General features: G+C 34.1%; 1 protein-coding gene across 2 annotated transcripts in view; it reads left to right on the top strand.

Moving 5' to 3' along the window:
• The window catches only part of CDH10 (cadherin 10), a 153,804-nt gene that overhangs the window by 73,952 nt on the left and 56,525 nt on the right, over positions 1-23,327 (top strand). For both annotated transcript variants that reach the window (XM_087930734.1, XM_026700880.2), the window contains exon 3: positions 22,946-23,240. In XM_087930734.1, coding sequence (XP_087786860.1) covers positions 22,946-23,240 — 295 coding nt within the window. The remainder of the gene's footprint in view (positions 1-22,945; positions 23,241-23,327) is intronic.

Here is a 23,327-nt window from a genome sequence, read left to right as displayed (position 1 = left end):
AGTCCTGGGGAGGAGGTAGAATATGATATTAAATTACAAGTCATGGTTATTTTCTTTTTTAAATGGGAACTTTATTTCTCTAAATCTATGTATTATTGTTCAGAACTTTGCTGCGGGAAATTAGAAGCTCTGTTAGAATAAATCAATCTATGCTTTAAACTATTTGCTTAAGACCTTTAGCCATTTTGCAGTTGCCATGATATATAATTTGAAAGATGGCTTTGGGCCTCTGGAAAAAAAAACTAGTATCGAAGGCTATTAGTTCCAGAGTGACTTGTCTGTCTTCCTGACCGTAATACTGGAAATAAATTGTAAAACATAAATAAATAGTGCATAGACAGAAAGGACAAGAAGATTGATCCCAGGAACAGTTCGAGTCAGTACTGCTATTGGAATTTACAGGCTCAGAATAAATTTTAGTAAATGTTCTTTAACCATTTCTGAAAATAAACCTGACTCTCTTTGGTAGAAATGTTTTGGAGGTCATATAAGAAAATGCCATTTGTGAAATTGGAACATAGATTTACAGCAACCAGTATGCCTACATTTCAGTTCTCTTCATTTCTAAAATATGTGACTCCAGAGTCCAAGTAACGGATAGCAGCTCTTAAATATTTATTGCTTCCATTTCTCATCCCCATTTTTGCTTAACCTACTCTCACTTGAGTCTCTTTCAGTTAGATTATCCAAATTTCCATTTATTTTTAGTTGTAGACTTCCCCTCCCCAATGTATTCCAAAATGTTTTTAAAGATGGATTATTAGTTTGCATTACTTCCCTCCCTCCTTCAGTAATTAAAAGCTGTTTTAAAATCAATATTTGGGAGTATATTATTCTATAAGCCAACCTCTTTAAGCAGTGACAACTTATTCCATATTGGCCAAAGTGATGTGATGGTTATTTCAGGCACTGCCATTTCACTCCTATAAAATAAAGAGGCAACACTCCTACTTAGAGATGGTGGCGATAGTGTACTATCACTGAAAGTGCTATAATGAGGAACCTCCTTTTCAACTGTGATTTTGCTGAAGACACCTGATTGATTTGTTGCTTCAGGATAGGTGTTGTGATTTGTACCACCTTTGGGCATTAGTCATTGCTGAAACAGATCACTAATAAGTATTTCTGCTTTGCTCAACACAAAACACCTTCCACGCCACACTTACACTTGTAGGCAGAGGAGTGACAGAGGTGTGACAGAGTCCGACATAAAACTGCAAACATACCCCTATTGCTGCTTGCTTGTAATCATCCTGCAGATAGAACCTGTTGTTATCCCATTGCTGGATGAAGATTGCAATGTTCCCCCCAAATTTTGTATCCTAACAAGGAGAACTATAGGACACTGGCTTCAAATTCAGTTGCATGAGTCTAAAGAATCAAAGATGTCCTGGGTATTTAAAAAATACTCTTAATAATGATTATTTGTTTCTCCCCCACAGTAAATTCATTTTCTATTAAAAAAAGTAGCATTGGTTGTCTGTATACTGGAAATGTGCTGTTTCAAAGTTGTATTCAGATTATAAATATTTTAAGATTGTTAACAAAAATAAACATTTTAAAAGAGCTGGATTACCTTTTTCCAGATTTTTTTTTTATATTCTTTTGGAAAGATCAGCTTTTACTTATTTTGTTAGTAAATTCAGTCCAATAGTGCCACTCATGTTAGCTATTTTTAAAAATCTACTTAATATATACAAGAGCCCTTGCAATGCAGTGGTTAAAATGAAATATTGCAGGCAAACTCTGCCCATACTGGAGTTTGATTCTGATGGGGCTCAAGGTTGACTTAGCCTTCCATCCTTCTGAGGCCAGTAAAATGAGGACCCAGATTGCTAGGGGCAATAAGACAAATATGCTTTGATATGGTAAACCACCCAGAGAGTGTTGTAAATTGCTATGGGACTATATATAAGCTTAAATGCTGTTGCTGTTGCTTTGTCACATTTCTTCTTTAACAGTATATTGTTGTTGTTGTTGTTGTTCAATCATTTACTTTTTGTGAGAAACAATTGAACATCATTTTGTCAGAACTGTCTGACAAAAACTGCTTGAGTTTCCACAAATGTGTATCAGCATGTCCAAAGCCAGGCAAATACATGTTTAAAAATACTCTACCTGAATCTGTGGTTTCTTCCCCAAACCCAAAAACTTTAACCTTAGACTGTCTACTATTGACCTCACCCCTTTCCTAAGAGGTCTGTAGGGGGCATGCATAAGCGCACCAACGTGCCTACCATCCGTGTCCTATTGTTTCTTTTTATTTTTCTTATATGTATCAATTTCATGTATTCATAACTATGTTTATACTTATACATGTTATCTTTTAATCACTTGACAAAATAAATAAATTAAATAAATAAAAATATTAATAATTTTCTGCAGTTCCACAGTTCAGAAGCATCTTTTCTTCTTTGTTCAGCCTTTCTGGTAGTCCAGTTGAGAACATCCTCAGTAAACAATAGTAATCAGGACCAGGAATTCAATCTCTGAATAACATGTTCATAAAGTTCAATGTCACATGACAGTACTGACTTACTACTGCAGTTCTGGCATTCCAGTTGCAGTTAGGGGAGTCCTACACACTTGTTAGGTGTGACATCATGTGACCCCTATTTGCTACATCCTCCTGACTTCCCCTTTGAGTTTGCTTGATGGAAGCCAATTGTGAAGGTCACAAATAGTGATCATGCAGCCACAAGATGTTGTGACTGTTGTAATTGTGAACCAGTTACCAAGCATCTAAGTTGCAATCATGTGATCGCAGCAACACTGTGCCAGCCACAACTGGCCCTAAGTCTGTTTGTTCCCCATTATTGTGACTAAAAATAATAAAAGCAGGAAATAAATATTTTTAAACTCTTGTTTCAGCCTATGAAGAACTAAAATTTGATTGACTGATTTACTGATCAAATACTTGATTAGTTTCTACAATTGTACACCTTCCACTGACTTGCAGCAGTTAGAAAAGTTAGAGAGTTAGAAAAAAGTTAATGACAATAAAAAAGCAAAATTATTAGTGAATGATAAATTACATTCTAAACATGCAAGGCAAACATTCTCTGCTAGATTCCAGAAATTAATGGGGTGGTCCTTTGAGCATGAAAATTATTCTATTCTTTTAAGAAGAGATAAAGATAAGATGTAGCAGCAACTGCCACAAAGCCCATTTAAGTTCCATTGGATACAGTGAGAAGTAGATAGTGTTCCTTTTTACATGAAAATAAATAAATAAATAACAATTTAACACAGGATTTTATATCGAGATAAAGGATTGTTGAAATTGGCTGGGCTCACTGATTCAAATTTCATGTTTCAACTTTTCAGCCATGATATTTGGCATATGCAAATAGATTCTAGTCTTGCTAGTTTAATGAATGCTAAAGAGAGAAAGAGAAAATAACAATGATGCTGAATGTCAACATTTGACAGAAAGAATGTGAAGTAAGGCTGAGCAGTAAATCATTAGAAATAGAACTTAGATTTATATACTATAACTATAATATAAAAAAGGATGGTGAACAGACATAAAGTCATTATTTTTTTCCTCACCTATAATGTATTTTAATGTTTATATTATTTTAATTGCTTTACTTTTTAAATTTGGTTTGCCTACCAGACTCATTTGGTTAGATGAGTAGCCATGCAAAATATATAAAAAAATAAAATAAATAAAAAAATAAAATAATAAAACAAAAAATTAAGGTTTGTTTGTAGATAATATGTAAAATACCAGATCTTCAAAATAAACAAATCCTTTAATAAAAAATCAAAATGTAAGCCTTAAAAGATAAAATATACAGAGATCATAAAGTGCATTAATAAATATATAATTGTAGTTGTGGACTAAAATATGTATTAATAGCAGGCAATACCAAAAAATATAAGTTTCTGCAATGTCCACCTTAAGGTTTGGATCAGAACAAGACTCTAACAATGCCCTTTTGCACTGTGCTTAACCTTTTGCTGTATGATCTTGATCTGTTTTATATGAGATTCACTGTTTATAACAAAAACCTGTTCTACCACTTTTGGTGACCTATTTGACTACTGATTCTCTTATCATCTTCAATATTGAATCAAAAACTATTTCAATTACCACAATAATGAGTGAGAATGCCATCAATTAAAGGTGAGGTGTTAAATGTCTCATTGAAATGCAGTGTAAAATTCTTCATCACAAGAGACTTTTAACACTGCTTTCAAAGTAATTTGGAAGATGTGACTTTTATGTGACTGTGAGTTTACGTTAAGCTGAGTTATATTACAACTTAGATGCCTTGCAAGAGATAAAAATACATAGAAAGATCTTCAAACAACAAAAAGAAAACAATGACGAAAAGCTGACATCTTTTTCAAATTGTCACTGCAAATTGTGAAGCTGTATAAATCATGTGTACCATGGGACTGCCACATAACTTCAAGCTGCATATTTAATACTAGTACAAACTTGACTAAACATATATTAACCTGTAAAATAATCTTTATGCACACATTAAAAATATAAATGAGAAGAATCTTTTCAATAGCAATTTATGGCCATACAATATCCAGTCAGTGCATTTGAGGTTTTTCCCCCCCTGTAAACCAGATAGAAAATTATTAAGACATGAGTGACCCTGATCAGGGCTTCCCAGTCCAGGAATCTGACATAATTTTATTGAAAATGTGTTGATATATTAAATGCAAATCAGAAAGGCTAGAACTTCTTATAGTATCTGCCTATATAGGAAGAGCACTTACCCAATTTTCAACTCAACACTTCAAGAAATTTCTCTTTGAAGCAGCTATTCAGTGTGGCTACTAATTTGTGCATAGCTTAGACAACTATGTGCTTTTAGTGGGTGTGATTAATGAGATTCTTACTGACCAAGGAGAATGTAGACTAACATTTCATTTGCATGACATGGAGTCAGAAATAAATTCTTTGTTTTGTAATCAAAGAAGTCTTGTATCCCAGGTGATGTTAAGCAGATGATAGAACCTTAAGGATGATGAGAAAAAAAAGTGGGGAAAGAAAAACATCTTCTCTGAGCACTTTTGTCTCCCTTTCCCATTCATTAAGGAATTTGGAAATGGCCCAGATCATACAGACCATCCATCTAAAAATAATCAAGCCAGCTGTTTGCTTTAATAGGACCCCAGGGAAGTTGACTTGAATTTAGGGAGAAAAATACTGACATCTAATATATATAGTATCTAATATCAGTCAGATCTCAATTCTTCAGTTTCATGGCTCTATTTTGTTTTTCAAGTTAGATATTCTATAGCAAGAGTGTCAAACTCAATTTCATTGAGAGTCACATCAAGGTTGGGTTTGACCTCAGGGGGCCGGGGTGGGCATGGCCAGCTTGATGTCACTTGTGTCACAGGTCCCTATGGTGGCCTAAGCACTCTGCTAGTGAAAATGGGTTCCCAAGCTCCATTTTCAGCTGTGATGACCTCCTGCAATTCTTTGCCAGTAAAAATGGAGCTCAGGAGGACGGCCCAGGGTAGGCCAGTCCTTCACTGTTTCCAGGGTGGTCCCATGGGCCAGATCTAAGCACCCTGTGGGCTGGATCCAGCCCCCAGGGATTGAATTTAACACCCCTGTTCTAGAGCTTTATAGGCTTTACTAGATAATGATAATAGTAATAGATAGTATCATATCTGCCAATGGAAGAAAATATAATTTGAAAGCTAGAGTAAACTATATTGTCTACAAATTATAGTCTAAGATATGAATAATGCCTAATGAGCACTGAGATAATACATGTATGCCTACATATATGCATATATATTGGAATACAAAGATGCATTATTATACATACTATTCTAATATTATACATACATATAATTACAAACATGTCTTTTAAAAACATCAATAGAATTTTTATAGCAACTAAGTTGATGAATCATAATATTTACAATAGGTTTATGCTTAATACTTCATGACACCAACAAATATCTTATAACAGGAGATCTATTTGACTGAAGGGAGATCCTCATGAAACCTATCTTGAACTCTTGGAGAATAGGATATAAATACAAGAAATGTAATGAAAAACTGGCATGCAGAGAAAAGTGTTACAGGATAAATGATAAATAATTTTAGAAATAATACATATTTATTCAGATTCAAAAGAGGAAGGTACTGTTAGTGAGTACTCTAAAGTGAAATGGTACTGATGGGAAGAGGAATAAATCAACTCATTGAAGTAACAGTTTGCAAAATATCAGAGGCAAGATAAAACAAAAACAAAGCCACATCTTTACAGCTGATCATTTGGAGAGAGAAAATTGTTCAGTTAAACAGATGTCTTTTCCTTTCTCATCTTGGCTGACATACATCACAGATGTCCATTAGCCAAAAGAAGCGTGTGAACATTTTATGCTTATGACAGAAAATAAGAATGACACTGTTATGCTTCAGATTTTTGTGTCTGTTGTAATTTTTCCACAAAGAAAAAGACTACCTTTAAAATAATTTGGGACAATTTCTGAAAGTTTAGTCTATTTCAACACTTTTATGGCAAATCCTCTCCTCCTCCTCCTCCTCCTCCTCCTCCTCCTCCTCCTCCTCCTCCTCCTCCTCCTCCTCCTCCTCCTCCTCCTCCTCCTCTTCCTCCATAATTGGCTTCTAGTTTTGCCATGGGGTATATACATTTTTATTATTATTATTATTTTCTGATGAAGCAGTATTACCCATTGAGATGCCTTCATCAAGCCCCACTAAATTGTTAAATTCGATATGACTTGACATGACTTCTAAAAACAAAATATGTGTCTCAGAAAGAATAGCAATTCCAGTATACATTGTGTAAATATTTCCATTCAGAACTAGAAGAAAAATTATCCAGTCAAACTCAAGTACCGAAATAATTGACTCCCATATTGTACTCAAGTGACCAAAAAGTACAGAATATTGTTATTATTCATCACTTGAAGAGCAGTCTTGGTTTAGTTAATGGAATGGGTAGAGTAGAGTAGAGTAGAGTAGAGTAGAGTAGAGTAGAGTAGAGTAGAGTAGAGTAGAGAAGAGCATACTTTATTTAGCTAAGTGTGATTAAACTTACAAGGAATTTGTTTCCAGTGCAGAAACTCTTAGTGTACATGCAAAACAGCAGAATAATAATAATGATAATAATACCAATAAGAAGAGGTAGTAGATAAGATGAAAAGGATAATAATAATACAGATGTACCACATGAATAAATATACTTAGGCATAAGACTGCTGGAATTAGGAAAAAAGCTATCTCTGTATCTAGTTTTGGTATGCAAAGCCCTGTAGCAGCATCCCAAGGGGAGGAATTGAAACAGTTTATGTCCAGGATGTGAGGGGTCTATAGATATTTTCTCAGACCTACTGACCCATAGACAGTTCCTCTATGGAAGATGGGCTGCAGTTGCAGTTTTTTTTTTTTTCTGCAGTCCTAGCTATCTGTATGTATCCTGTTTGGTTTCTGTATCAAATCAGACAATTATAGAATTACAAATGACAGACTCCATAATTCCTCTGTAGAACTGTATCAATAGGTCCAGGGGCAATCTGAACTTTGAGTTGACCCAGGAAGAACATCCTTTCTTGTGCTTTTTAATGATGGCACAACATTAAGCACAATAATGAATTAATAATATTAGGCCTGAACTAATCTTTTTATCATAATTGTATTGGAAAATTTTAAATTAAAAAATTATATATATATATATATATATATATATATATATATATATATATTCAAAATTATATATATATATATATATATATATATATATATATATATATATATATATATATATATATATATATATATATTTTTAATTTAAAATACCAACTTTGTTTGGGTATTTTCCCACGTCATTATAGTTGTGCTTTTAAAGTTGTAGCAACGTTTGGCAGAATCTCATCTGCCATCATCAGGCTTCTGTATTGTGTTCATCTGTGAGTCAGACTTTCATAGCCGTTTAAACGTTTGACTCACAGACGAAAAGTCTGACTTACAGACGAACACAATACAAAAGCCTGATGATGGCAGATGAGATAATGCCGAAACGTTGCTACAACTTTAAAAGCACAACTATAATGACGTGGGAAAATACCCAAACAAAGCTGAATAACACACACACACACACACACACACACATATATATATATATATATAGCAATAAGTATGTTTTTATCTATTGTAAGGAAGTTTGGAAGTTTATATATATATATATAAATATATATATATAAATATATATATATATATAAACTTCCAAACTTCCTTACAATAGATAAAAACATACTTATTGCCTCTCATGACCCATTAAGACCTGGAGCAGTTTCAAGTTTTACATTGCCAGTGAGTCAGCAGATTTCTGGCTCAAAAACCACAGTTGGCTTTGGAGCCAGAAGAACCATAGCCAGAGCAAGAATGTTGCTTTTGGTGGCAGATGGTTGCCAACTTGGCAGAGTCAGTGAAGTATTAGAAGATAATATTATTACTATATATTATGTAATCTGTCCTGCACATATTTGGTCAGTCTGGTCTAGTGGTGAAAGAATTAGTCTTAGGCAAGAAAGCCAGCTGGCTGACCTTGGTGCAGTCACTCTCTCTTAGCTCAACCCATCTCAAAATGGTTTTGTTGTTGTGGGGAAATAGGACAAGGAAGAAGTATATATGCATCTTCACTGCCTTGAATCACTTATAAAAAATAATAAAGGTTAGACAGGATGGATAGATGACAGACAGACAGATAGATGATAGATAGAAGAAAAGAAAAGAAAAGAAAAGAAAAGAAAAAAGAAAAGAAAAGAAAAAGCATTTCACCATTGGCTGTACTGAAAATTGCTTTTCACTGAATGTGATTGAACTAAGATTAGTTTTGTTTATGCTTTTCATTCAAAATTTCCAGATGTGAAAAGAAACAAAACTAGTCTTTTGCAAGAAGAGAAGTAAAAGAATTATTTGGTATTTCCTGTTCAAAAACAATATCAATTCCAAATAAGAATTTAAGTTAAAGGCTTAATTTCATTTTGAGATGCATTTCTTCCAGTACTTTCAATTTTACTTCTTCAGATTAGTATTGCTAATAGCAAGAATCTAAAATCTACTGAAAACAACGATATGAAGAAATCATGTATATCTCCCTCCCTCTTTCTTTGATGGACTTCCTATTATTAATGGAGCCAAAATTGTACTATCCATTGCTGCTTTTGTGTGTCGGATCAGCTCTGGAATATTGGCCTAAGAATCTAATTGGTACTGTTTTAAATAGCTACTTAAAGCAACAATAACTGGAGATTTACTCCAATAATTAAAGGTGGTAGTAATTTATATATAATATATATTCATCAATCTACTGACACCTACATTCCATATTCCTTCTCTAATTTTGCCTTTGAATTTTATTTTCCTTTTTGGTAACATCAACAACTAAATTATTTTAATCCAGCAACATCACAAGAACCATTAATACTCCAAAAGACCCTAGATTCTTCCTTAGTAGGAGAATTTTGACTGCCAGTTGACTTTCACACTTGCTGGGGTTATATTACTTTTAGCATATATTTCCAGTGTTTTTGTTAATCCCTCCTATGAGTCTTTTGTCACTTTTATTATTTGATTTTTAATCTTGAGAGCACAGTATTTAGCAGGCTAATTGTTTGCAGAGGACATGTTAGTATACTGGAATTGGGTATATCTAGTTTAATGGGGAAAAAAGGACTAGGTGTGATATGATAGCAATGTTCTGATATCTCAGAGGTTGTCACAAAGTAGAGGGAGCCAACCTGTTCTCCAGAGCACCTGAGGGCAGGACAAGAAGCAACAGATGGAAACTAATCAATGAGAGAAGCAACCTAGAACTAAGAACAAATTTCCTGACAGTTAGAACAAGTAATCAGTGGAACACCTTGCATCCAGAAATTGTGAATACTCCTACCCTGGAAGTTTTAAAGAAGAAATTGGATAACCATTTGTCTGAAATGGTATAGGATTTTCTGCCTAAGCAGGAGGTTGGACTAGAAGACCTCCAAGGTCCCCTCCAACTCTGTTTTTTCTATTCTATACATTAATAAATATGATTGTCTTCCCTACCAAAATTAATAACACTTATTAATGGGTTTGGTATTTTTTCTCTGTACAGTATAAATTGGTCTCTAACTCCAAATTGGTAAGTTTAGAAACAATTACAATATACTTTACAATGAGACTCTTCTGGAAAGTTACAGTAATACCCAGAAAAGAAGCAAAGCTTGAACTAGAATAAATCTCATACTTTAATATTTTATTATACTATAGTTGCTGTTTTTTTATTAGAATTCATAGTTATAGATAAATTATCTTAGATTTTGATGTAATTAATAGTGTAATAATTAATGTTTTGGTACCAATAATGTATACCATACATGGCTTTGCTTTATATATTTCCAAACATGTATTTTCAGAAAATTTGTGCACTATTTTGCAGTCACTTCCTCTTTTTTTTACTCAGGAAATGTATTGTCTAAGAAAGTTTTAGTTTCCAAGATTTTCCAGTTTTTCCATTCTTTCTTAGGTTATTTAATGGCAAGTTTTACTCATTAGATTTTGTTCTCAGTATTATGTTATAATAATTTGTGAGACCCACTTTATAAATGTAAGTGTTTTTACATTCCAGTCACATAGGTTAATATGTAATTTACCCTCCTAACATGATAGCTTCTGGGAATTGTTCACTATTCTACCATATTATGGGAACATTTTTTAAGCAAGTCAAATAACTGCAACATTAGCAAGATTGTGGTTATCGTTTTCTAAAACATACAGAATGGTAGTATCTTTAGTTAACATCTTTTAACAAGCAGCCTTTGAAATCTAGTACTTGAGAATTGAACATAACAATGCATAAAATAAGGTAATGTTAAAATGACACTTCATTTAAAGGGGCTGCTATTTTATGAAGAAATGGAGAATTCTGAGAACCATATCAAAACTTAGCTATTTTTCTGAATAAAATGTTACATATGTATGAAAGCCCTTTTTGCTAAACTGAAGTCTTCTAAGGAGAAGTCTTTTAATGAGGATGGGACTTTCCATTCATTATTCCATAAGTGTTATTATATCCTTATTCTTTCTCTATTTTTAATAAACATAAAAACAAATGGTTACAAATGGTCAAAGATTAGTTACTCTGTTACTCTGTTACTCAAAGATTTTTTTTCTTTTAATGACCCTGTAATCCCTTACATTGGGGTGGAGTCAGGGTGACTGAATGAAGCCCTTCCTGATGCCTCTGCAAATCTCACAGTAGATGTTTTCTCTTTGCGCCCAGTAAGAGAAATATCTGTTGCTACCAAGAATTGAACTCACAGCCTTCTAATTGTGAGGTGAGAACTCTACCTCTAGGCCACGTCACCATTCCTGCTTTTCAGAGAATAATAAGCCAAAATACCTCTTTTGATATTAAGCAGTGCATCAGAGTAGTTCATCAATAGTCCCTCAAAGTATCATTGAAGAAAGAATAGCACAAGAAGATAGCTGTGATTTCAGTTGTCTCAGTGGGTGCCACACTTTGCACTCCAGTTTTCTTCTGCTTACATGTTGTTACCATGAAGATTTGACATGGTAAAGATATAATGTCACCTGATCAGTGGTTTCAAAGTAGTTTCAGTGGGCGTGGCTTGGTGGGCTTTGTGCATGCGCGTGCACCAAATGCGCACTTTGCACATGCACAGAGGCTTTTCCTACTCACCTCCTGAAATCCTGCACGCTCCCTGTGTCTCCCATAGCTGATGTGGGGCCCTCTGCAGCTGTGCTACAAAAGCAGGACATAAAGGCCAGTATGGGAGCCTGGGCGGGTGAATGGGCCCAACTGAGAGAACCGGTTCAGTCTCAGCTTATCTTTGACGCTACCGGTTCAGCAGAACCAGGCTGAACTGGTAGCATCCAACCTCTGCACCTGGTTGCCATTTAAGTTTTTTTAAAAAGGTAAGAAAAAGACATATTTTAAAACACTAATGAACCTTTTCTGACTTCCAGATGTTCAATTTTTATAATGTCACCCGACTGCCATTTGAGTAAAATTAGGCAAGAGAAACACTTATTTTAAAACATGGATGAGCTTTTTTTTTTTTTACTTCCAGATGTTCAATTTTAACTTCTAGGAGCCTTAGCCAGAATTATCCCAGATAAGAAGTAATGGGAGTTACATTCTAAAGGAACTGATTTGCTCTTCTAAGCTATTGTTTTCTTGAAAAAAATTAAGAATGAAGGCTTTTTTTAATTTAATATTTTAATGAATGCTTATTCATATATGAATACATGAATAAAAATAGGATTTTATCCCTTCTGTAAATACCCTTAGTCAATAAAGGTAGTCCATGACTTAACAAGTTCATTTAGTGACCATTCAAAGTTAAAACAACACTAAAAAATGACTTATGATTGTTTTTCACACTTAACGATTGTTGAGGCATCCTCATGATCATGTGATCAAAATTCAGATGCTTGGCAATGGGCCCATATTGATTTCCCAGGGTCATGTGATCCACCTTTGCAACCTTCTGACAAGCAAAGTCAATGGAGAAGCCAGATTCACTTAACAACCATGTTACTAAGTTAACAACTGAAGTAATTCACTTAAAAATGTTGGCAACAATGTTGGTAAAATGTGGCAAAATTCACTTGACAAATGTTTCACTTAGCAACAGAGATTTTGGGCTCAATTGTGATCATAAGTTGAGGACTACCTATACATAAGATTGTACTGCATGGTGACCAAAGATAATTTGTGATATTCAAGTGCAGATAGAAAGGCTTCAGTGGGATATGGAATTGCTTTGTCCCCAATCATATGTTTTTTATTCAATGACTATTTTTCTATTTAATTCTTGCAGTTTATTTCTGTAATGGTAACAAAGTCTGTTCTCCAGTCAATCTGGCTGGATATTGCAAGGAATATTACTGAGTATAGGAAAAAGTCCTTTGTTATATGTTACAGTTCACTAAAAATTACTTTTTACTTGAACTGTTAAAGAAAGAGTCTTCTTTCCCCAGCATGATTTTGGTCTATGTCAAAATTGCTCTTGCCTTCCTTTTAAAAGAGAAGAAGGTGGGTGTTTTCACAAAAGCAGGGACTGTGCTATCAGTACCCAGCAGCTGTGACAGGCCATGTTGGAGAACATGAAAGAAATGGCAGCTCAAAGATACAAGGAAGCCTGGCAGCTTCCAAGAGAGAATTTAGATGCTACTTGGAAAAGGCATATAAGTCCAGGTAATACAGTAGTAAATAAATAATTGTTGGTCCAGAGAAGAAACATGCTTTTTGTTCCAGAATGAATAGGGTTTTTTGTTTTTTTCTTCATAATACATAGAGTTGGAAGAAAACCGATAGACTGCTAACTCCAAATCCCTCCTGTGTGCAGAATCCAAATTCCAATTAAACAATCCCTGACAGATGGGTGGATATGCATGAACATATCCAGTAAAAGGAAGCCCATACATCTTTATGCAATTGGTTCCATTGTTAAACAACGCTTACTTTTAGAAAAGAATGTCCTCATATTCAACACAAGTATAGTGGGTATTGTTAATAAATTGTTTTTATTTTCATCCAAAATGGAGTCAATTTAGGATATTCCTGCAATCCCTTCTCTTGCTACAGCTTATAGTGTTGTCTTTTAATATTTTGCAAAAGTCTTACCAGTGATGATCAGGTGATGATGAACAAACCATCATTTCCTAAAATTTGCTTTTTAATATTTTCTAAGCAAGGTACAGACATCTTGCTCTTTAATAAACACAAGCATTTCCTACTCCCCTCCCCCTGAGTGCTGGGGAAATGCCATCCAAGGTTTTTTTTTTAGCTGCTCATATCTTTCTTAGTAATCATGATGAAGAAAACAAAAAGAAAACAAATAGTTGATGTGCATAAAAGCGGGCCTCAATCACAATCTGTTGAAGAAAGTCTATTGAAAAATGGAGCAAACTGTAAATCCAGGCATTAAAAAACATAAATTTTAGAGAAAAAACTTTTCTGTACTTTGCAATAGTTGCTTTCATCAATCTGTTTAGATATAAGACTATCCTTTAGACCAGGGGTCATCCCCCAGGCCTCAACCCAGTCCCAGCTGCAGCCCATTCAGAACCAGGCCGTGAAAGCAGCATGCAAGCTCGCACACTCAAAGTTTCATTTGTGCAACTACAGGATGCACTCATCATTTGTGTAAATGGATCTGCTTGCATGGAATCATCTTCTGTTGCTAACCCTAACCCACTCCCGGTCCACAAAGCCAGAAATGTTGGAGACCTTTGCTTTAGACAAATCTCACATTTCAAGACCTTCATTTTTTGAATCATGTATTTGGTGATAAAGCTGGCATTGCAGCTCATCATCAGTTCATGGGCACCCTGAACTTGTTTCTGACTCACCATAGAAATGTTTTTATGCTGAAAGTTATCAGTCAGGAGATCAGAAGTTTTTATATAGTGAGCCAGCTTCAGATAGCCCTCAACTTACAACCAGTGGTGGGCTGCAACTGGTTTAACAGCCAGTTTTGTGAGTGCATGCTTTGCACTCATGCAGCGCTAAAAAAAAAAACAACTTGAACCACTACAGGGCATCCCCTGGTAAGTAGAACAGCTGAGGTATGTGAAAACCACTGTGCCGCATGAATCAGCTGAGCTGAAAAAGATGGAAATATAGGACAGGATAGGATGAGTGCAGGTGGGCGGGGCCAGCTAATCATCAGAATTACCAGTTCATTAGAACCAGTCCGAACCGGCAGCAGCCCACCATTGCTTACAACCACTCATTCCGTGACTGTTTGGAATTACAACGGCACTGAAAAAAAGTGACGTATGACATTTTTCACATATTTGATAGTTGCAGCATCCTCGTGATCACATGATCAGCATTCAGACACTTGGCAAATGGCATGTATTTATGACATGACCCCAGTGTCCCGGGGCCATGTAATCAAATTTGCAAGCAAAATCAATAGGGAAGCCAGATTCTCTATGTAACAGCCATGTTACTAATTTAAAAACACAGAGCTTCACTTAAGAACTATGTCAAGAAAGATAGTTAAATAGAGCAAAACTTACTTAACAACTACTCTTGCTTATCAATGGAAATGTTGAACTCAAAGTGTCAGTAATATAGGAAGATTTCAAGCAAGAATTTTTCCATCTGTTCTTTCAGATGCCAAAATTGAACCTTCTCCATGCAAAGCTTAGGTTCTTCTCTGAGTGTGCTATAAATATTTATTATTTATTCTTCTTTCTTTAAAGTGCTTAAAAATACAGTTCATTGTAAGGAAAGTTAATGTTAATGTGATCGCAGTTTTTACTGACGCTCTTTAGGTCATTACTGAAGACAAGGAGGCAAAAAATATGCAACATAACATCTCTTTTATTATGATAATTTATTGATTTAATCTACATCTTAGCATAAGAAACCCATACTCACTATAAAACTGATGTATGCTTTTTAGTTCTGTATATTATCCATACTATCCATACTAATCATATTTTATAGTGTGAATATATTTATAGTATGCATATTCTAGCAAACCTCTTACCAAAAAATGTTTCTGTAGATTTAATTCAAATTAAATAACATTGATACGCAGATAAGATAATTAGCATTGTAGCTGTATAACTCCTTAATTTTCACTAGGGAATAAATATCTATAAGCCCAAATCACTGAACAAGCCTGCACATATATTGAAAGGTACATTTCATTCCTGGTTTTATCATTACTTAAGTTAGTGTTAGCAATGTGAAAAATTATTCTCATTGCTGATTTCAAGGGCCAATTCATTTGCCAATTTCTGTAATTAAAAATTATTCTCTTGATTTATATTGAAGGATTTTGTGTTGTAAAAGTGAAAAGCAGCTTTCTGCTCATTCATCTTGATTAAAATAAGCCTTGTTAATAAACTTTATGTCAAGATATAAGATTTTAATAGGTTTCTTTATGTTACTAAAAATAAAATATGTCACCCTCAGAAGCATAATGTATATTTTACTCTTCTAATGCATATGTTCTACTCAGACACATAGTAATTCGTACAGATAATGATACATAGAAGTGGTTTGAACATGAAGAAGGATTCTGATGAATTTTCAAGGAGTGAGCGACATCTGTCACTCTTACAATGCATTTTGAAGAGAGAATATAGAAAATATGACAATTGGGGGAGACATTAAAGGCAAAAAGAAATTATTTAAAAATGCAAAATAGAAAGGACAGAAATAGAATGAGCATTCATCCATGACATAAAATAAAATACCAGTTAAAAGAAAAAGATAGATTTTCATTCAGACTTTCATAGATGTATGATATATAAAATATGAAATAGCATACTCATATAAATATATATAATACACTAATAAAATGTTAGTGGAAAAAACAGTGATCTTGATAGTGACCATAATTTTAAAGTGGTAACTATTAAAAAATGGTAACTTATCACTGGTTTTATTCTATATATCTATATCTATATCTATATCTATATCTATATCTATATCTATATCTATATCTATATCTATATCTATCTATCTATCTATCTATCTATCTATCTATCTATCTATCTATCTATCAGCACAAAAAGTGCAGACATGGAATAGGGAGCCCTTTAAAAAAAGTTACTTAAAAATAAAATACTTCTCCCACACATTAGATACAGCATGAAATACTAAGAGTTACTAAGATAATATACAAGATGTGACTTACAATGTATTGTCCACAATAAAATAGATAACTAACATTTTCAGTAAAGAATACCATTTTCTATAATTAATAACTTATCAAATGTATAAATTTTAAAATGTTTGTACATCCTAATTATTGTATGAGCTGGGCTTAATAGAGCAAAAGAATTCAGATTTTTGGCAATGGTTTGTAATTAACTGGGCTTTTGTTGATATTAAGGTAATCTAATATCTCTAGAACATTATCCATTTTGGGAGAATAGAAGAAAACCCAACTTTGATGAGGTGAAAAACAAACAAAAGAACTTCAATATTTATATCATATAGATCAGGGGTGTCAAACTGGCGGCCTGCAGACCAGGTGTGTCATGTACAGGCCACACCCACCCCAGCTCCACAAAGGGGAAATGTGATACATCATGTGATGGCAATGTGACACCACATGTATAAAACCTGTGATATAGATCGATGAAGACAGTTATGCTTTTTAGCCTAGCTATGTGGCTGAAGTGGATAACAATATGACTGTTTGTGTTTGTGTGAAGGCAGAGGTGGTATTCAGCAGGTTCTGACCAGTTCTGGAGAACCAGTAGTGGAAATTTTGAGAAGTTCAGAGAACTGGCAAATACCACCTCTGACTAGAGATTTTACAGTATCCTTCCCTTGCCATGCCCACCAAGCCACACCCACAGAACCGGTACTAAAAAAAAATTGAATCCCACCACTGTGTGAAGGCTACAGTTACTTTTGTCTGTGATTACACCACTGCCTATAATCACAGCTGTGTCCATGACTAGATGAGGTATTTATATAACTTTATTATTTTGTATATCCAATTATCATTGAAGTTACATTAAAATAATTGCTGGACTGTTACGAGTTTTAGCATCATTGTAAAATGTCAGAGAAATCATGACAGATATCAATAAAAGGACATAAAAAAACAATATGTTTGCATTAAGGCTAAACTAGTAATAGATAGTCACTGATAGAGGTACTGGGAAGAAAATGTAATAAATAGTTGTAATTTGAGTAGTGATTGCTAAATAAATCTTTTCCTTTTTCATTAAATCATTCTTCACTGTTTGGGAGCAATGAACTTAACAATGATTTATGCTGGGACATGCTTGGATTTAGAAGAAAGAAGCAAAAACTTGAAGATAAATGATACTAAAGCACCTTAAGGGACCAAAAGTATAAGCTTTGTGCCAAACTTGCTGCTTAAAATGTCAAATCAGCTCTTACTCTTGAAGCAGACGTACTTAATAAAAACTACAGTTTTACCTGTTTCAATACATTTTCTGCAATTTGGTGATAATATGATTAGGAAACATTAGAGAATCTGTTAGAAATGTGGAGATCAGTGAAAATAAAGGAATATTTTCATTTTTAAAAATCAAGACAACAATTGGGAAAAAATTGATTGTCAACAAAGGAAAAAAGACGGAGTCAAGCTGTTCTCCAAAGCACCTGAGGGCAGGGCAAGAAGCAATGGATGAAAACTAATCAAGAAGAGAAGGAACCTAGAACTAAGAAGAAATTTCCTAACAGTTAGAACAATTCATCAATGGAAAAACTTGTGTCCAGAAATTGTGAATACTCCAACTCTGGAAATTTTAAAGAAGAAATTGGGGGGTTCTGGTTTGCCAGGCTTCGGCAATGGCAGGGATTCGCAATCCTGCGCGATCCCTGCCATGCTAGCCGTCTTGGTGCCTCCGATCCTGACAGGTCTGGAGGATAAGGCAGCCCCATAGGGGCAGCTGAAGACAGGGGGATCCGGATAGGGGTTTGGAGGTATCGCAGACCCCCTCCCCACCCGGCAAAACCCCTTTTCTCAAGGCGGTGTAGCAGCGGTTTGTAATGGCTGCCACAAAGAAGCCGGCAGCTGGACAAGACTGTGCAGGAGGAAGAAGGAGAAAGTTGTAAAGTGAAAGTTTTTTGGCTGAACCAGGACTTTTAAGATACACTTAATATCCTGAAAATCATGATCTTTTGGATGATACTTTGTTTTCCGTCGAGATTTTTAAAATGGTGAATGGAAGTGCTGAAAGGGAAAGTTTACTCTCCCTCCCTTACGGAGTTAACAAATGGACTGAAAAACCTGCTTTTCTATAGAAGGTAAAAATTTAAAGCTCTTTGTTACAAGTGGGAAGGGAGAGGACTGAAACAAATAACTCATATTAAGATTTTGTTGGAAGAGATGCCTTGAAGATTTAGAGACTAGAAGTTAACTGCAATAAGGCTTTAAAATACAGATTGGGTTTTTTTTCTAATTGATATTACCCTAGGAAGAGAAATTGCAAAGGGAAGAACTTTGTGCTCTGTTTGGACTGCTTGATGACTCTGGGACTTTGGGGAACTGTTTTAAGTTTTGAAATATCTTGGTTGTTTTAACAAGAAGAAGAGGAAAAAGAAAAAGAAGAAGAAAAGGTTTATAATGGCTTTACCTCTTGATGAACTAAGAAAGGAATATGGAAAAACAAAGAAAGAAGGCAAGGACGCTGTGGGAGAAGCCTTTCGCTTTTTAGAAATGGCCCTTACTATCTACTAGCCAACTCAACAACAGGAGGAAGAGGAAGAGGAAGAGGAAGAGGAAGCGGAAGAAGAAGAAGAAGAAGAAGAAGAAGAAGAAGAAGAAGAAGAAGAAGAAGAAGAAGAAGAAGAAGAAGAAGAAGAAGAAGAAGAAGAAGAAGAAGCAGCAGCCATCTTTAATGAATCAAAAAGTTTGATCAAGAAAGAAAAGAGAAAGAGAGGAAGGAAAATGAAGGACTTAAGACCTAAAAAAACACCCAAGAAAGAGAAAAGTAAGATGCAAAATCAATACAATGTTAGAAAGCAAAAGAAAAGAGGAATACAACAGAGAGGGGAAGCTAAAAAGGCGGAGGTTAGGAGAGGAGGGGGTAAAAAGGCTAGGTGGGATAAGAAAGAAAGGGAAAAGGGGGAAAAAAGCCACAAAGGTATGAAACAAGATGGGAAAAAGCAATTTTTTTTTAGGGATAAAGGGTAATGCATAATTAAAAAAAAAGATTCTGCAAAGTACATATGATAGTATTGTAGTATTTGTATTAGAAATAGAAAATTAGAATTTTATAAGATCTAATAAAATATTAAAATATTAAAATGCTTAATAATGATAGATTCTAAGATTTAATAAAATATTAAAGGAAATGTTTAAAATATTTAGTTTAATTATAGAGTTTAATGGGCTATTGTGTTGATGTTATTATAGATTTATTATTGCAGCATCTGTTTTTGAAATAGACAATTGGAATGTTACAAGATTTAATAAATTAAAATATTAAAATGTTTAAGATTTAATGATAGATTTTAATATTTAATTATGTACTTAATTATTTTATAGATTTATTCTTTCTTTTTCTTAAAATTTAGTAGGTAGAATGTACTGAGCAGAATCAGACTGGGATCTAGATGTTATTTTAAATGTTAATCTAGGGGAACGACAGAAAGGCATCATACTCCGATTAGTGATTTCAGGAGAAATTTTCTTTTTTTTATTATAGAGAATGAGATAAATGGTTAATTGGAAAAGAATGGACAAAAGATACAAATATAATGATTTAAAGTAAGATGAAATAAATAAAATAGAATTAAGAAGTTTGAAAAGCGGGGAGGAGTTATATAGAAGATATAGAATGGTAAATAAGATAGGTAATGGTATATAAGATGAGCATGAATTTAATTGAAGTCTGTACGAAGAGAGGTAATCTGGGGCCAAGCCACTTTCTAAAAAGAAGTTTTATGTTTTTGTGTTTTGTGTGTTTATGTTTGATTGAAAATTAATAAAACCTTGGAGGAATGTCAGATGAGAATAATTGTAAACAAGTCAGAGGGAAATATAAATATGATGACTATAAAACAGATAAATATAGAAAAGAAATGTAATTGAATAAGAGTAAAGAGAAAATGAGAAATTTGTTAAAAGATATTTATGTGTCCATATGGAGATGGGGTAAATTAGAATTTTCAATGTTTAATGATGTTTTGTTTGTCTTTACAATTAATAACATTTGTTTCAAAAAAAAAAAAAGAAGAAATTGGATAGCTATTTGCCTGAAATGGTATAGGATTTTCTCCTTAAGCAGGGGATTGGACTAGAAGACCTCCAAGGTCCCTTTCAACTCTGTTTTTCTATTCTATACATTAATAAATATGATTGTCTTCCCCACCAAGATGAATAACACTTATTAATGGGTTTAGTATTTTTTCTCTGTACAATATAAATTGGTCTCCAACTCCAAATGATTGAGTTTAGAAATAATTACAATACACTTTACAATGAGACTCTTCTGGAAAGTTACAGTAATACCCAGGGGAATAAAAAACCAAAGCTTGAACTAGAATAAATCTCATATTTCAATATTTTATTATAGTTGCTGTTCTTTTGTTATTATTAGAATTCATAGTTATAGATCAATGATCTTAGGTTTTGAGGTAATTAATAGTGTAATAATTAATGTTTTGGTCCCGATAATGTATACCATACATGGCATGCTTTATATATTTCCAAACATGTATTTTCAGAAAATTTGTGCAATATTTTGCAGTCAATTCCTCTTTTTTTTTTTACTAAGGAAATGTATTGTCTAAGAAAGTTTTATTTTCCAAGTTTTTCCAGTTTTTCCATTCTTTCTTAGGTTATTTAATGGCAAGTTTTACTCATTAGAATTTGTTTTCACACTTATCTTATAATAATTTGTGTGACCCACTTTATAAATGTAAGGGTTTAACATTCCAGTCACTTTGGTTAATATGTAATTTTCCCTCCTAACATGATAGCTTCTGGGAATTGCTCACTATTCTGCAATATTATGGAGACGTTTTAAGCAAGTCAAGTACCTGTAACATTAGCAAGATTGTGGTTATCATTTGCTAAAACATACAGAATGTGGGGGATATATTGGTAGTATTGTAGGAAGAATCAACTTGGGGAGGGGTCTGCTGACAGGATGTAGGGTTGACTGTAGAAAGTTTAGTAGGTTAGATAACGCCTATTAATGTTTAAGGCTTAGGGGAGTAGACAGGGTTTGAGGAATACGACTGGTGGTAGTTAAAGGGCAAGCAATAATATCAGTGCCAAGAGAGATGATGGGAATCTGGAAGTGGACCACTTGTGAGGAAGGACCCCCTTTTTTCAAAGAATTAATTGAAAAGTGAAAAATACTTTGATACTGTCTTTTTACCAAGTCTGAATAAAGCATGAGATACAGAAGAAGTATGCTAAATTTCTTGTGCTGATTTGGCTGTAATTGTGCATGTGTGTGTGTGTGTGTGCGCGCGCGCGTGTGTGTGTGTGTAATGTATGGAGAGTGACAGACAGACAGACAGAGAGGTTATGTATGGAGAGAGAAAGAGAGAGAGTATAAATACAGAACAAAAATGTCTCAGAAATACAAGAGAAGAATACCCTGAGAGAATAAAATATCTGCCTAACATTAAGCTGGGGTTTTCCATGAAACATCTGTTCCTATATAGCTTCTATGACAACCTCAAAACGAATGTGACCCATACCCATAAAATCTAAAAACTGCCCATTAGATTAAGTTAGATTAATACTAGTTAGATTTACTTCTTTTATGAGGCAGAGCTGTTAGAGATGAATAAATAAAACTCTCTAATCCTCAGATTAAAAAATGTGCCATGTCTAAAGTTACTTTGTTATAACTAATATATTTTAGATATAATAGAAGTAATATACTGGGAGATTGCAGTTTACCATTAAATTTCTGAGGTTCCTTTTTCTTTAATAAATAGGAAGCTTTGAGATTTTTTTAAGTGCACCACTAGCTCAAGAATATATTATATTCTTAATTAATATGTATCCTGTCATGTTCTTTATCTGCTTAGAGAATTTACAACCAACATGGCAGGTTGTGAATGGTTAATAGATTCATTTTCTAAAAAGAAAAGGTCAGCATTAACATAAAATTCTTGTAAGATTTGTGACACAAATGTTCTTCTCTGTAGAACAGGTGTTGCTAGAAAAGCTAAAATCTGCCACCAAAGCTAAGCTATCAAGATTATTCTTGATATTAAGAGCATTCTGGTAATGAGAAGTATGCTATACCTGCTTTTGCTACTGCTGCTATAGTGAAACACATTACACTCTCTGTGAGTTGGAATAGATTTTGCCAGTTCATATTTTCTACAGTCATGTGGAATTTAATGTATCCTAATTAATTGGATTATTAATATTTGTTGTCATTGTGTTTACACAGCTCTGTATCTTTTTCCTTGCTTACTCTCCCCTTTTTCTGTTCTAGCTTCACTCTGACCAGGACAAAGGAGATGGATCTCTCAAGTACATCTTGTCAGGAGATGGGGCAGGCACTCTTTTTGTTATTGATGAGAGAACAGGAGACATTCATGCCACAAGAAGAATTGACAGAGAAGAAAAAGCTTACTATACTCTACGTGCCCAGGCCATTAACCGAAGAACACTCCAGCCAGTGGAACCTGAATCAGAGTTTGTCATCAAAATCCATGACATCAATGACAATGAGCCAACATTTCCAGAAGAAGTTTATATAGCAAGTGTTCCTGAAATGTCAGTGGTTGGTAAGTATATCGTTCTGAAATGGAAAAAGCATGAGTTGGTGGGATCTTACTGTAAATTTAGATAGTTGGAACATAGGTTGGTTTACA

This window comes from Pseudonaja textilis, chromosome 3 (genome assembly GCF_049901715.1).
Source record: "Pseudonaja textilis isolate UNSWEBS1 chromosome 3, rPseTex1.2, whole genome shotgun sequence".
Lineage (NCBI taxonomy): Eukaryota > Metazoa > Chordata > Lepidosauria > Squamata > Elapidae > Pseudonaja > Pseudonaja textilis.
The sequence above is the reverse complement of the archived record's forward strand: the minus strand, read 5'-3'. Positions and strand labels throughout refer to the sequence as shown.